The 14,768-nt window shown below is 42.7% G+C and overlaps 1 protein-coding gene across 1 annotated transcript in view; it reads right to left on the bottom strand.

Annotated features, from left to right (window-relative positions):
* LOC135216611 (X-ray repair cross-complementing protein 5-like) overlaps positions 1-14,768 on the bottom strand; it is a 187,351-nt gene that overhangs the window by 50,358 nt on the left and 122,225 nt on the right. The window contains 3 exon segments of the mRNA XM_064251991.1: positions 13,049-13,105; positions 13,107-13,194; positions 13,379-13,524. Coding sequence (XP_064108061.1) covers positions 13,049-13,105; positions 13,107-13,194; positions 13,379-13,524 — 291 coding nt within the window.

Raw genomic sequence — 14,768 nt, forward strand, 5'->3', positions numbered from 1 at the left:
ATACGTCATCTTTAGCGTCTCTAGTCTGATCACATTCCTGCAAGCAATCTTTTATATATATGGACTAACATTCCATATTTTTATTATGTAAACACTTACATATATATGGTACTTGAAAACCTACAAACTAAAATTGGTAATAGTACAGGCTGTCCAGGCATATGATGTTACGAGTTTACAACACTTTTCACATAGTATATTCATCAGAAATTATTTCCAGGTTTACGACGCATGTTCCAGGGTTATGCTGTTTACGACACTGATCTGGCGGAAGAAAGATGACTCCAAAAATGCAAAATAATGAATATTTGAAGGATTTTTTTTCTAATGATAAATCCAATAAAAATGCAGTTTACATAGTTTCTAATACACCCAAAGCATTAAAAGTAAGATTTTCTTAGGATTTTTGACAATTTTCCGGCTTATGACGTGTCTCAAAATCAGAACCCCCTTAAGCCAGGGACTGCCTGTACTACTATTGCTAAATTTTATTATTTTTTCTTTTTGGCTTCCTTGAAACCAAACCTTTTCCAAATTGCCAAAAATTTAGAATAATCATAATCTCCCTACCTACCCATTCTGCTTCTAACAAATTTTGTAATAGTTAACGTGATGCCACTGTTACTACACTATACAGCAGGCCCCCGGTATTCGCGTTCTCCCAGATTTGTGGATTTCTCTCTGGACCATATCTATCCAATACCTGCGGGACATTTGCCTATTTGCAGGGTTTTCCGACGAAAATAATCATTAATTAGCATATTTTTATGTTATTTTCATGACTAAATAGATTTTCATGATACAAAAATGATTTACTAATTTTCAAATATAATATTAATACTGTATTAGTAAGCTTAATAAGATCAAATGAGACCACATAATAAAAATAATCTCTCTCTCTCACAGAGATTATGTTTTTTCTATGATAAATAAATGATTTACTATTTTCAAATATTAATATTAATGTAAACAGCAATAATATCAATTCATTAAAGAAAATACTATAGTGAATTAGTAAGATTTTAGTTTATAAATTTAAAAAATTATGTAAGAATGAAGGAAATCCCAGTCTTCTCTCTCTACCTCCAGGTACTAATGCTGTCAAACATATCAAGTAATGTGATAGGAGGGGGAGGAGCTGTTGTGGTGTTGCCACTAAGTGTTTATGTAATTTCTCTCTCTCTCTCTCTCTTTTACTTAGACAAGAGAATTTTTATAGAACGTACTATATGTTTATTAATACAATAGAGACCTGGACCTTAATCATATTAGGACCCAGATTTCAACAGAAAATTTTGAGTAAATGTTGCATCTGAGCTCAACCAAAAATCCGGAAACCGACCCAAGGAATCACGTGATTTTTGTAAACAAAAGTGGTCCAGTCAGTTGCCGCTAATAGGTGTTGTTCCCATGCTCAATTGGTGAGGAAAATAGTAGAACCACAATTGAACTGAAGATTATTGAAATCTAAATGTAAGAGGCATTCTGTGACCTTAAATGCTGTGAGATTTTTAATGGCAGGCTAACAGTTGAAGTGTTGATAGTTGTATTAATAGTTGGCTAAAGTCACAACTATTGACAAACTACCAACACTGTAAACAAAACATTTGTAATCTAATAATGGTAAAATCCATGTTATTAAAGTGAATCACTAGTGATATAACAAAACAACAAATTGCAGCAATTACCATGGATAATTACCATAATTTCATGTTAGGATGAGCGAGTTCTCACTTTGTTACAAGAGTGAGATCTCTATCTGTAATTCTAAAAACCAAAAAGGTCTATAAGCCAAGCATAAATATTTCTGGAGAAAAATGATATGTTAAACTACAATAAAGTTTTGTACATACTTACCTGGCAGATATATACTTAGCTATAGTCTCCGACGTTTCCCGACAGAATTTCAAATCTCGCGGCACACGCGACAGGTAGGTCAGGTGGTCTACCTTACCCGCCGCTGGGGTGGCGGATGTACGACCACTCCCGTAAGCTTGTCAGATTTTTCTCTTCCACCTGTCTCCTGAGGGGAGGTCTGGTGGGCCATTAATCGTATATATCTGCCAGGTAAGTATGTACAAAAACTTTATTGTAGTTTAACAATATCATTTTTGTACATGAACTTCCCTGACAGATATATACTTAGCTGATTGGCACCCTTGGTGGAGGGTAAGAGACAGCTCAATAATACAAGGTAAGACGGGAAACAACTAATGTTGTAGGATATAAAAACCTTGGTTCTCACCTTTTCAGGATGCAGACTTCATAGATACTATCTCTGAGTCTGCATTGCCTGGAGATGCTACAGCTAGGACGTGACCTGATGCTGAAAGACTCTCGGATCTACCACTGGGATATGTGATCCCCTATTGTGGTAGAATCCAAGTCGGATGCTGTTAGAGGGACCTTGTCCGCTTACCTAACAGATCCTTACCACTACCTCTGCAAGGAGCCAAAACCCCCACCAGACCACCTAACCAAAATACAAAGGGTTAATATTACGACAAAAGAGGTGCCTCCTGCAACCTCTTTCAGAACAACCAAAAAACAACAATATAAAATATAGGTAACATATAAAAAATTTACACAGGATAAGTTTCAGCTCCCTGCCCCAGCACCGAATCCGCCGATACGAAAGGACCCAAGGCGAAGCATTTATCATATGTGATTTTTACATCACGTAGGTAGTGGTTTGCGAAAAAAAACCGATGGCATCTCCAAAAAGTCGCCTCCATCAAGTTCCGCACAGACATATTTTTCTGAATGCAAGCGAAGTTGCGATGGCTCTCACCTCGTGAGCTTTCACTTTCAGTAGTCTAAACTGATCTTCCTTACAGGCAACATGTGCCTCTGTATAAGGCTTCTCAGAAAAAAGGAAAGAGCATTCTTCGACATGGCCGAGTGGGGTCCTTTACGGAGCACCAAAGTACATCTTGATAGCCTTAAGTTTGTTCCTCCTCTTAAGGAAAATACTTCATAATTCTCATAGGGCAAAGAGTTCTTTCAGGCTCTTCCCCTACTAGAAAAGATAAACTACGACTTCAAAGCTCCTGGGCAAGGGCGTGATGGGTTTTCATTCTTTGCAAGGAAACTTGGAAGAAACGAACATACCATAGAATCTTCCTTAAACCCTACATTGCCCTCAATAGCTTGGAGCTCACTCACTCTTTTAGCTGTAGCTAGGGCCAAAAGGAAGATAGCCTTCTTCGTCAAGTCTTGAAAGAGGCTAAGCCAGGAGGTTCGAATCTAGACGATCCAAGGAATTGTAGGATCTACGTCTAGATTCCAGTTCGGTAATACATGAGGACGCTTAATGGTTTCAAATGATCTAATAAGATCATGCAGGTCCTTATCATCGGATATATTAGCCTCTATGCCGAAATACCGCCGCCAACATACTGCGGTATCCCTTAATAGTTGACACAACCAGATGACATTCTTCTTTGAGGAAAATAAGGAAATCCGCAATTTGGGTCACAGAGGTACGGAAGAGGAAATGTTCTTCCTCTTGCACCAAACGTCTGAAGACATCCCACTTTGACTGTATACACGCAAGGTGGAAGGTCTCCTCGCTCTTGCGATTGCTTTAGCAGCTGCTGCTGAAAAGCCTTTTCGCTCTGACCAAACTTTGGACAGTCTGAAACCAGGTCAGACTGAGAGCGAGGAGATTTTTGTGGTACCTGTCGAAGTGGGGTTGTCTGAGTAGATCGCTCCTTAGCGGAGCGATCTTGGAAGGTCCACCAACCATTCCAGTACCTCTGTGAACCATTCTTGGGCCGGCCAAAAGGGAGCGATTAAGGTCATTCTCGTTGAATCGGACTCTACGAACTTCTTGATAGTTAGCCCCAGGATCTTGAAGGGGGGAAACGCGTAGACGTCGAGTCCGTTCCAGTCTAGAAGAAGAGCATCTATTGCTACTGCTCTGGATCCGATATCGGAGAGCAGTAAGGATCCAGCCTCTGTTCTTTGACGTGGCAAAGAGGTCTATGTGTGGCCATGCCCCATAACTTCCACAGGCTCTGGCATACATCCAGATGAAGGGTCCACTCTGTGGGAAGGACCTGATCTTTCCTGCTGAGGAGATCTGCTCTTACATTCCTTTCTCCCTGCACGAAACCTGGTGAGAAGCTGATTCCTCTTTCTTGCCCACAGAAGAAGGTCTCTTGCTGTCTCGTACAGGGAGAAGGAATGCGTCCCCCCCTGTTTCCTGATGTATGCCAGAGCTGTAGTGTGTCGTTGACCTGCACTACCGATCTTCTGACTTTGGGCTCGAAAGCCTTCAGAGCCAACCACACAGCCATCAACTCCTTCTGTTGATGTGCCAGGCTACCTGGTCCCCCACCCAGTACTGACACTTCGTTGGTTCCCAGAGTTGCACCCCACCCCATGTCCGACGCGTCGGAGAACAACACCAGGTTGGGGGTCTGTGATTGAAGAGACAGTCCCTTCGCAAAGAGGTTGGGATCTGTCCACCATAAGAGATGTTTCTTGATGTCCTGGGATTAACGACAGGGAGAACGTCAAATCCTGAGAAACGACGACTCCAATTCGATGAAGAAGAATTGGAGCGGTCTCAGGTGCAACCTTCCTAGGGAAACGAATTGCTCCAGAGAGGAGAGTGTCCCCAGCAGACTCATCCACTCCCTCACTGTGCATACTTCTTTCCCTAAGAAGGTTGTTACTCTCTCGAATCCTCGGGCTATCCTTTCCTGCGAGGGTAAAAAGCCCGAAAACTCGAGAGTTCATCTGTATCCCGAGATACACACACTCTTGCTCTGGGAATTAGTGATGACTTCTTGAAATTGACGAGAAGTCCCAAAGCCTTCGTCAATTCTAAAGTTACTTTGTAAGTCCTTCAAACAACGATCTTCTGAATTGGCCCTTATTAGCCAATCGTCGAGGTACATGGATATCCTCACCCCTTTTCAAATGAAGCCATTGAGCCACATTCCTCAAAATCCCCGTGAACACTGAGGGGCCGTCGAGAGGCCGAAACACAGAGCCCTGAACTGAAAAATTTTCCCCCCCATCATGAATCTGAGAAACTTCCTCGAGGAAGGATGGATCGGTACGTGGAAGTAAGCGTCCTGAAAATCCAAGGAAACCATCCAGTCCCCTGGACGAAGCGCTGCCAGCACTGATGAAGGCGTTTCCATCGTGAACTTCTTCTTTTCTACGAAGAAGTTCAGGGCGCTTACATCCAACACCGGTCTCCATCCCCCTGAGACTTCGGAACTAGGAAAAGGCGGTTGTAGAAGCCCGATGATGATGGTCTGTCACTAGTTCGATAGCCCCCTTCTCCAGCATCTGATCTACTGCTAGATGGAGAGCTTGATTCATGATGGGGTCTCTGTACCTGGCCGTCAGTTTCCCTTGGGATGGTCGTCAAGGGAGGTCTTTCGACGAAAGGGATGAGGTAAACCTCTCCTCAAATAGAAAGGGTCCAAGGATCCGCCCCTTTTTGGGCCCAGACTTTCTGCAAACTCTAAGAGTCTGGTCGCCCACCGTTGTTTGAAGGACTTGCAAGTTATTTGGGGGCTTTAACAGACTTGGCGAAAGTCTTACCCCTTATTGAAGGTCTACGACCTCTAAACGTAGAGGTTCTTGATGAAGATGCCCCTCGAAAAGGGTTCTCGAACACTTGTTTTCTTCTTAGCCTGGTAGGAAAGGAAGGGCGAGGTTTTCTTGCCGACTGTGCCAAAAGGTCCTGGGTGGCTTTGGCCGAAAAGTGACCTCGAAATGTCCTGCACTCGATGTTTCGGGAACAAACTGAGTAGACAGAGGAGCAAACAGCAAAGAAGACCTCTGAGCATGGGAGACCGACTTCGTTAAGAAGGAACAGTAAACCGACCTCTTCTTCACGATGCCGGCCCATAAAGGGAGGCGATTTCACTCGCTCCGTCTCTTACTGACTTGTCCATACAAGACAAAACACACATAAGATCATCTGGTGAAAATTGACTCTGGCACTTCAATTTTCTTGGCTAGGACTCCCAACGACCAATCAAGGAAGTTAAATACTTCTAGCACTCTAAACATACCTTTGAGCAAATGATCCAATTCGTTCATTGCCCAAGTCGTCTTAGCAGAGTTTAAGGGCAGTTCTCCTTGTCGAATCTACCAGTGCCGAAAAATCCGAATCAGCCGAAGACGGTAGACCCAATCCTAAGGGCTCTCCTGTTTCGTACCAGAAACCAGCGCGTCCTGATAACTTCGAAGGAGGAAAAGCGAACATCGTTTTCCCGTTCTTCTTTGGAAGCCATCCAGGAACCAAAACTCCTCAGTGCCTTCTTCATAGAAAGAGTTGGCTTCATCCTCACACAAGAAGAACTCTTCGCTGTCTCGCCGTTGAAAAAAGTGAGTGAGGAGAAGGAGGAGCCGTAGGCGTAAGGGAATCCCCAAAAACTTGTAAAAGTAGCTCTGTAAGCTTCTTGTAAGAAGAGACAGCAGCAGAAGTGTTCGGTTTCCTCATCCGAACCTTCTAGGACGTCTTGTCGAGCGAGAGCGCGGAAGATCCTAGGTGACGAAGGGATCCTAGCAGGAGTTGAGCGAGAGGTTGGAGAACGCCCTCTCTTAGAAGAGTTCACATCCACTGGAGAACGATGAGAAGATCTGGGAAGTATACGATGAGACTCCCTCTTCGAGGTATACGGAATCTCAGCCGAAGGAGAGGTAGGGCTCCTACTCCGAGAATTCTCGGAAACATCCGCAGGGCGCTTACGAGGAGGCGAGCGCCTACTATACTCTATGCACCTATCCTGGGGCGAGCGGCTGCCAGGAGAAGAGCGCCTATCGAGAGCAGAGCGCTTGCGCGGCTCTCCATACCTGTCCAGTTTGCGTACGATCAACGGAAGTTCGACTGGAAGGCGAAATGCGCCTACTAGGAGAAGGCTGCTTGCGAGACTCTTGACGTCTAACAAGAGGGTAACATTCAGGAGAAGGGCGCTTCAAAACTAACGAGCGCCTACTTGGAGAATGGGCGCTTCCGGGATTCCTGGTGCCTACCAAGAGACAAACGGTCAGGAGAAGTGCGCCTAGAAGCGGGAGAGCGCCTACACGGAGAAGGGCGCTTGAAAGACTCTTGTTGTCTGCCTTAGGAGAATAATCAGGAGTATGACGCCTTAAAAGAGACGAGCGCCTACTAGGAGAGCTATGTGCAGTAGGCTCTTGGCGCCTACCTTGCGGGGAGCGGCTAACAGTAGGCCGTCTATCATGCACACGACTCCTACCAGACTCTAGATGCCTGTCAGGAGAGAAGTCACGATCCGATACTCGAGGAGAGTGGACATCTGGAAGAAGAACGCCTACTTGTATAAGGGCGCCTTCTATAATCTTGAGGCTGCTGAGGAGAAGTCTCACGCGAGGGAGTTGAAGAAATCGCGTGATGAGCAGGTGCAGTGCGCTTACCGGAGCGGGAATCCAATCTGGAGAAAAAAACTTCTTTCTCCATAGAGCGTCCTACCGATGTTTGGCGCCTTGAAATTGAAAGAGAGCCAGGCGAGCGAGGGCGCTCACGCGAGTGAGGGCGCTCCCGCGAGCGAGGGCGCTCACGCGAGCCCCCACCTTCATACGAAACCTCCCCATATGAAGGAGAACGATCCTCTGAAGAGCGGCGCCTAGATCTCTTGATCGGAAGAGAAACGTCCTTCTTCCTACGTGATCTAACTGCTAGAGAGTCTGCTAGCGCCGTGATCTGAGCTTGAAGTCCCGCGAGTACTCTCGTAGGAGAATCTTCTAATTCTTCCTCGGAAGCAGGCGCCGAGCGCGGAGCGCGAGAAGAAGAACGATCACAGGATTTCTTGTGTTTCTTCGCCTCACCGACGATTCTTCCCGGGAAAACCTCCGGACTAGAAGCCAAAGGACTGCAGGGAGCCTTCCAAGCCAACCCTCTTCAACAGGGCGCGACGCATCCGGGGAGTTCCAACCTCTCTTCGGAGAGGGAGACGACGAAGAGGAGAAGCATTGGCGTAGGAGCTCCTTCTTGTAGCGATCCGAGGCAGCCTGGGAGCGTACTTCAGGATCTGCCGAGGGGACGCCTGACCGGTGGGGGCTCTCCCTAGCCCTCCTGCGGCTTTCGACTTTCCTACTCCACTGGAACTGGGAGTCTGGAAGAGGTCTAGGCCTAGAGGCACTAAGGAGCCGGTCAGACGCACCCTCCACAACACCTGGGACACTGCACTGATCCACTAACACTCTCCTTACCTTCCAAACTGACGAATCTTCTGATCCACAGAAACGATTCTTGGCTTTCAGAGCTGCCGCCTCCGAAGGCGAATCTCCGGCTTCGGTGCGGGAGCCGGGGCTGCAACTTGGGAAGAAGGTTCTAATTCTACGTTAGTACTATTAGGATCCCACATCCAACTCACTCATTCTAGATCTGCTAGAACTTCTAGAGGAAGCCTTACGCACTCTATCACGTTCCAACTTCCTAACATAAGAAGAGAGAGCCTTATATTCTTCTTCATTCAATCCCTTACATTCACTACAAGGGTTAGCAACGCACAATCATTCCCCCTGCATTTCATGCAAAACCGTGTGGGGGTCTACCGAAGCTTTCGGCAACCTCACCTTACATCCTTCATTCACGCAAACCCTAAACAACACCGAAGTTTTAACTACCGATTCTAGATCAGACATCGTTAAAGAAAATCAAACTCAAAATCAAACCGTCCACAATCAGCGTATGCCAAGCCAAACAAAGCGAATACGTCACCAAAAGAAGTCCAAATTAACTCCAGGCAAGCGAGAATCGAAAAACTATCGAGAGGAACCGACAACAGTTGTTATCGTTCCCGCGACAGAGAAAAATCTGACAAGCTTACGGGAGTGGTTCGTACATTCCGCCACCCAGCGGCGGGTAAGGTAGACCACCTGACCTACCTGTCGCGTGTGCCGCGAGATTTGAAATTCTGTCGGGAACGTCGGAGACTATAGCTAAGTATATATCTGTCAGGGAAGTTCATGTACAAAATTATAATTTGAAAAAGTTAAAACTTATTTACTGAATATAAGCATTGTCATCGTATGTCATTTGCATTCTCAAAAATCTCAGTTGATTGAGCGATCAATACGTATCATCATTGCCATTACACTTGGCTGGTGGAAGATATGTAATTTAAATACTTTCTTGTAAATTAACAAAGTTGGGTTTGAAAGTGCCACAATACCTGATTGTATAAGCGTTAAGTGTGATTTCGCTAGTTTTAAACATCAACTTCGCCTGCGCTTTTTTCTTCTTTTTATAGTGACGGCAAATGAGCAAATGACGTCAGCAATAAGCTGTTTCTCGATTTTGTTCCTTATGTCTGTACTACAGGTTTACAACCGCTTCATCCATAATTTAAAAACTTGAGAGAGAGAGAGAGAGAGAGAGAGAGAGAGAGAGAGAGAGAGAGAGAGAGAGAGAGAGAGAGAGAGAGAGACGAGAGAGAGAGAGAGACTGTTGCCTGGGTTAGGTTGTTACACCTACACATGTACACTAGCAAAAGTCGATAATATTTGTGCACTGAGAATAATGTTCATTTTAATAAAACCCTTGTCTTACTGTATCTAATCATAATGCATGTATTATTACCATATTATCAAATTATATTGTGAACAGAGCGATCTGACATGTGCATTCTGGTTTTTTTACATTCTTAAAATATCAGCTGATTTCATTTTACCGATATGATCACTGTCTTAAGATGCCAAATGGAACTTAATTTACCAAGTTTAGTCTTTTTCTTAACCGCCTGGGTGAGTGACGCAGTTGCTCACTCTGTCCAACCCGGTTGTTTTGCCCGTGTTCGCTGTTTTGCTTGTCTGTGTGTGTTATTTTGGTTTCCTCTGCGTCTTCTCGGCCTTGCCAATGTATGTGCCCAGGGATTCAAGGTTTTCCGTGTCCTCGTTACCTGGCTTTTTTGGCTACAGGGCCCCATTCCACACGCAGTAGGTGTTGTTCTAATTTCTGTACCATAACGAATCCCTGCTCGGAATGTTGTGTGTGGCCTAAATCACAGTGGAAGTTATTTTATAGTAAGAGGGAGCATCATAGTTTCGACTCTTCCTTCTTGGGAAGGGTTTTCATCTCCTCGCCCAGATACTTCATCTTCTTCCTCAGTCACACCCCATGATGCTAAGTTTGTGTGCCTGCGCCTCCTTTTCTTCCATCGATTTGTCGTTGGAAGTATCGAGAGGTCCTCAGGCTGATTTAGTGTGTAATGTCGCCTCCTCTCCCTCAAGGGTTAATTTGCTTCCAGTGAGGGAGGAAGCTATTTCATCAGTTTCTTCTTTTTCAGAATAGAAGTCCAAAATGGCGGTGGTCTGGGCGTCACTTGGTTTATGGGGTTCACCCTCCTTGGAGAGTTTGCCAACACATTTCATGGAAACTCGTCCCTCCCTCTCAGGCCTCCCAGCTCTACCTCCTCCCCTTGGCCTTCTCTATGTTGGTGCCCGCAGTCAGCCATTTTGTAATGCACTGCCTGGGTATCATCTTATCGCACTGCCAGTGAGGACTGCCACTAGCTTGGGTCAGGGAGAGGCCGTGACGTCTCTCCCAGCGACTTTGGTGATGTCACTTTCTCTCCCTGCTACGTCGGTGTTGTTGGTTGGGACTGCTGCCCTCCTTTTCTTTCTCTCTCAAACCATCACTCCACGGTGCTTCTTCAGTTAGCTTCCATATTTTATCTCACTTCCGTGACCAAACTGTAGATGTAATTTCATCATTGCTCCTTTAATTTTCTTTAAAACTCTTTCCCTTCTAACCTTCCAGTAATAATTCTTCTTCTACCTTCCTCCTAAAACAAAATTGGTATTCTTGAGTTAAACCTGTTTTGCCTTCTCTTAACTTTACCTCCATTTCCTCTCATACCTCTATTATAACAGAGTTCTCTCTTAAATTTATGGTCATACCCATTTTACTCATGGTTTTCTCACCTATTAACCACAGTACACCTGAAAGATTTCTGTCTTCAAATAACACTTTTTGTTTTTCAATATCACTGGTATTTCCATTACTCCCTTTGCCTTGTATGATGAATCACTAAAATTAAATACTTTATTAGACTCTTAGTATTATTCATTCTCCTCAACTCTTCCTGATTCAAAACCATGATAATGTGTGCCAGTAGCAATTCCCCACAAACTGGCGATTTACATACTGTCTAAAATAACATCAACCTTTTCCCAAGATTCTTCCTCTATTTTACTAACCTCTCCTATATAAACTTTTTCTTCTTCTTGTCCAGTTTCTGTTTCTTCTTATTTTGAAAATTCTGAAGAAAATCCCTAGTCCAATGCCATTCCAATTTGCATATTGCACATAATGTTACTTTCCCATCTTTATTTATAGGAGTTCTTTCACCTCTACCTTGGTTCCACTTTCCCCGATATCTCTGGTTTTCCCGCTCTCCAAGAATTTGCATTGCCTTCTGACCCCCTACCATCCCCTTTCCTCTTTAATCAATAACCTCTCAAATATTTTTTTTTATTATCTGTGACACTGTAATGAATTATAAATTTCCTTTACCACAAGCTATTTAATTTTCTGTGAGATTTGCTTGTTCTAATACATGAAAACCCTTAGCTTCTCCTTCAAGCATGCTTTCCCCCATCGCTCTGTTACACTTTGATTCTGTCTTTTCATACCCAATTAGAAAATCTCTCATCTTTTCACTGGATTCTCTTCCTATTTTAAAATAGTCTTTCAATTTACTGTAATTTTCCATTAGCATATCTTTTAGATACACTTCATCTAGTTTGGATAGGATTATCTTTGAACCCAATTAATCTCTCATCTTTTCACTGGATTCTCTTCTTATTTTAAAATACTTTCAATTTACTGTAATTTTCCATTAGCATATCTTTAGATATACTTCATTTAGTTTGGACAGGATTATCTTTGAACCCTCTTAATCCTTAAGTTCACTTCTATCTATTCCTTCTGTTACTAATAAGGCTTTTCCTTTTAAGCTCATTCTTATCCCTATCCACGGATATTTCACTTCTCCACAAACCACAACCCAATAATCAACCTTTATACTTGCCCTGTATTCTGCTAAATTTTGGGCAATCCCTTCTCCATTTCATCTCACGAAGTTTACCGTTGGATCCGTCCATTTTTAAGCAACCATGCTTAACCATTCCAACATGCTACAAGCATGCAATCTACCCACCTGTTCATATTCCTGTTCCATTATAATCAAGCTTAAGACCATAAAAACAACACAACCTGGCTTACAACCCACAAACGGCGACCTAACATAGAGAGCTCTCTACCTAATGACACACACACCAAAAGGCCTACCAGGGTCACTTTGTTTCGTTTACATTTTTCACCCTCTCACAGCCACCATCTTGCAGCCTATGACATCACTTCCTATGATGTCCACAACGCAATCGGTTTCACTTCAAAATATAAAGTAAGTTTTGGTAAAATTATATAAAATTAAACGTGTTTCTTATACACTTTGTAAATGAATAAGGCTCACATTTCATGGTAAAAAAATAAAATAATACTGACTAATGTATAACAATGTTTTATTGCAAAAGCATTTTTCTTTCATAAAACCCAGCAGCAAATCCTTCTCTTGATGTAGATTTAGAGCCATCAGCATAAATGACAAGATGTTAACTTTTACAAGTATATATTTAATGGTGAGGTGTTTATGATGTTCATATGCTCTAGCAATATTCGAGAAATAGTAGTAGTACATATAGGTGCATACTTTTATTTCAATATTTACAGTGGTAGCCTTTCCTGCAATGGTGGAACATTTTTTTTTCAACTCAGACCACTCAATGACCCAATTATTTTTAATTTGGGGAAAAAGAAGCTCTTGGTAGCATATTGCTTGCTTGAATCTTTGTTGTAATTTGCATAGTTACAGGGTCCCCATGCATGAAGATAGGGGTTCATTATATTCAGCTTGTAATGATTCCGCTGGAGCAGTGCCATCCAAAACCATACCACAAGGAAGCTCAAGAATAGCAGTAATCATTATTTTTATATTATATCAGAAAAGCTAGATATGGGACCTTCCTCACTTATGAATAAACTAATACTTACAATGACATGATCCACAGGTGCTGGAATAGGCCCATCTTCATAAATAGCTCTGTGAGTTTAAAGCATTACAGTAATGCTGAAGCTGTGGGGTTTAACACTCTGATGGCTCCAACAACTCTTCCCTACTTCCATCTCCATCATCTTCACTGAAAAATACATGAATAATTAATTAAATAAGAAATAATTATGTTCAGAATATTGAAATTTCTTTTACAATGTAAACAGTGGATTTTCATGAATTAATTTCAATCCAGATTTCAGATTAAAACCAAGATCTTACCAAATATATATATCCCAAAGTTCACTAATCTAAATATGTATCCAACTTACTTCACTACTGTGAGATCCATAGCAGTTATGAGATTATCCATTGCTTGTTTTTCACTTTCTGTTAATTTTTCTGTTGTTTTGCAAAGAGATGGGAATGAGTAAGATCTTACATCTTCTTGGAAAGGTAATGGTATCCAAATGAGGCACTGAAAAGTCAACAATTAACCCTTAATGGACAGGATAATAAATCAATATGCAGCCCAACCCCCAGGCTGGCAAAACATTGAGGTCAGCCAACTTAAGAGGAAACCATCTCAGTGGAAAGAGGAAGATATGCAAATGCACATGTTGTAAGAAAAAAAATTCTAAAAAATTTTCTCTACCCTCCACAAGCAGTTGAAAATTACTATTTACAACCCCTTGTGGGGGTTCTTTTAAAAACAAGACAATTGTAAATTTTACAAAGTTATATACAGTAGACCCTTGACTCACGAACACAATCCGCTCCTAGACCTTGGTCGTGTTCCAAATTGTTCGTGACTCGGAGCTAATTTCCCCATAAGGTTTAATGGGAATAATATTAATTGGTTCTCGACCCCTACGAACCAATATATATTATGTATATTTTGCCTTATTTTACACAGATAATGTAAAAGTCAGTGTAAAAAACCTTAATATATCTAATAATATAATTTAAAATGGTAAACTAACACTATAAAAACGTTTGTAAAGTGAACACTTACTATGACTGGCGAGACTTCTGGCTTGACGGACAAGAGAAGAGGAGGGTGGTGGGTGGGGAGGAGGTTATTGTGCGGAAGGAGACCCTCCCCCATCCAGGTCGGGGAGATCTCGTTCCGGAGATTCAACTCTTCTAGGTTGTTTTGGTGAACGTTTAATCACAAACTTATCCAATGTCTGTTGCCTTTTCCTTCCTTGCATAACTTTTCTGAAATGGCTCATTAAATTTTCATTGAGCATATTCACGATCCTGTTCGTAAACAATTTTGTCCGGATGATACAATTCAAGGAAGCACTGGACATCATTCCACTTTTCCAATGCGGCTTTTATCACATCACTGCTGACATCTGTAACTTCCTCCCAGCCTCCTCTTCGTCAGTTGATTGCTCCCGCACGAAGCTTGCTCTGCTGCTCTTTGTGGAGTTGAACAAGTTCGTCCGCAGTCAAAATCTTCTGAATGTTCAGCGACCAATCTTCAACATCTTCGTCGTTGACTTGTAGACCCATACTGTTGCTCAGGGACACAATTTCTTGGAAAATCTTTGCTTCGTAGCCTTTAAAGTCACGGACAGTTACGCACTGGGGCCAAAGTTTCCGCCACGCAGAATTTAAGTGCGGTAACGTAACTTCAGTCCATGCGTTATCAATGAGGGTTATGCAGTGAAAAACATTAAGTGCTTCTTCAAAAATTCTTTTAAGGTTAATTTT

The sequence above is a fragment of the Macrobrachium nipponense genome, chromosome 6, assembly GCF_015104395.2.
Source record: "Macrobrachium nipponense isolate FS-2020 chromosome 6, ASM1510439v2, whole genome shotgun sequence".
Taxonomy (NCBI): domain Eukaryota; kingdom Metazoa; phylum Arthropoda; class Malacostraca; order Decapoda; family Palaemonidae; genus Macrobrachium; species Macrobrachium nipponense.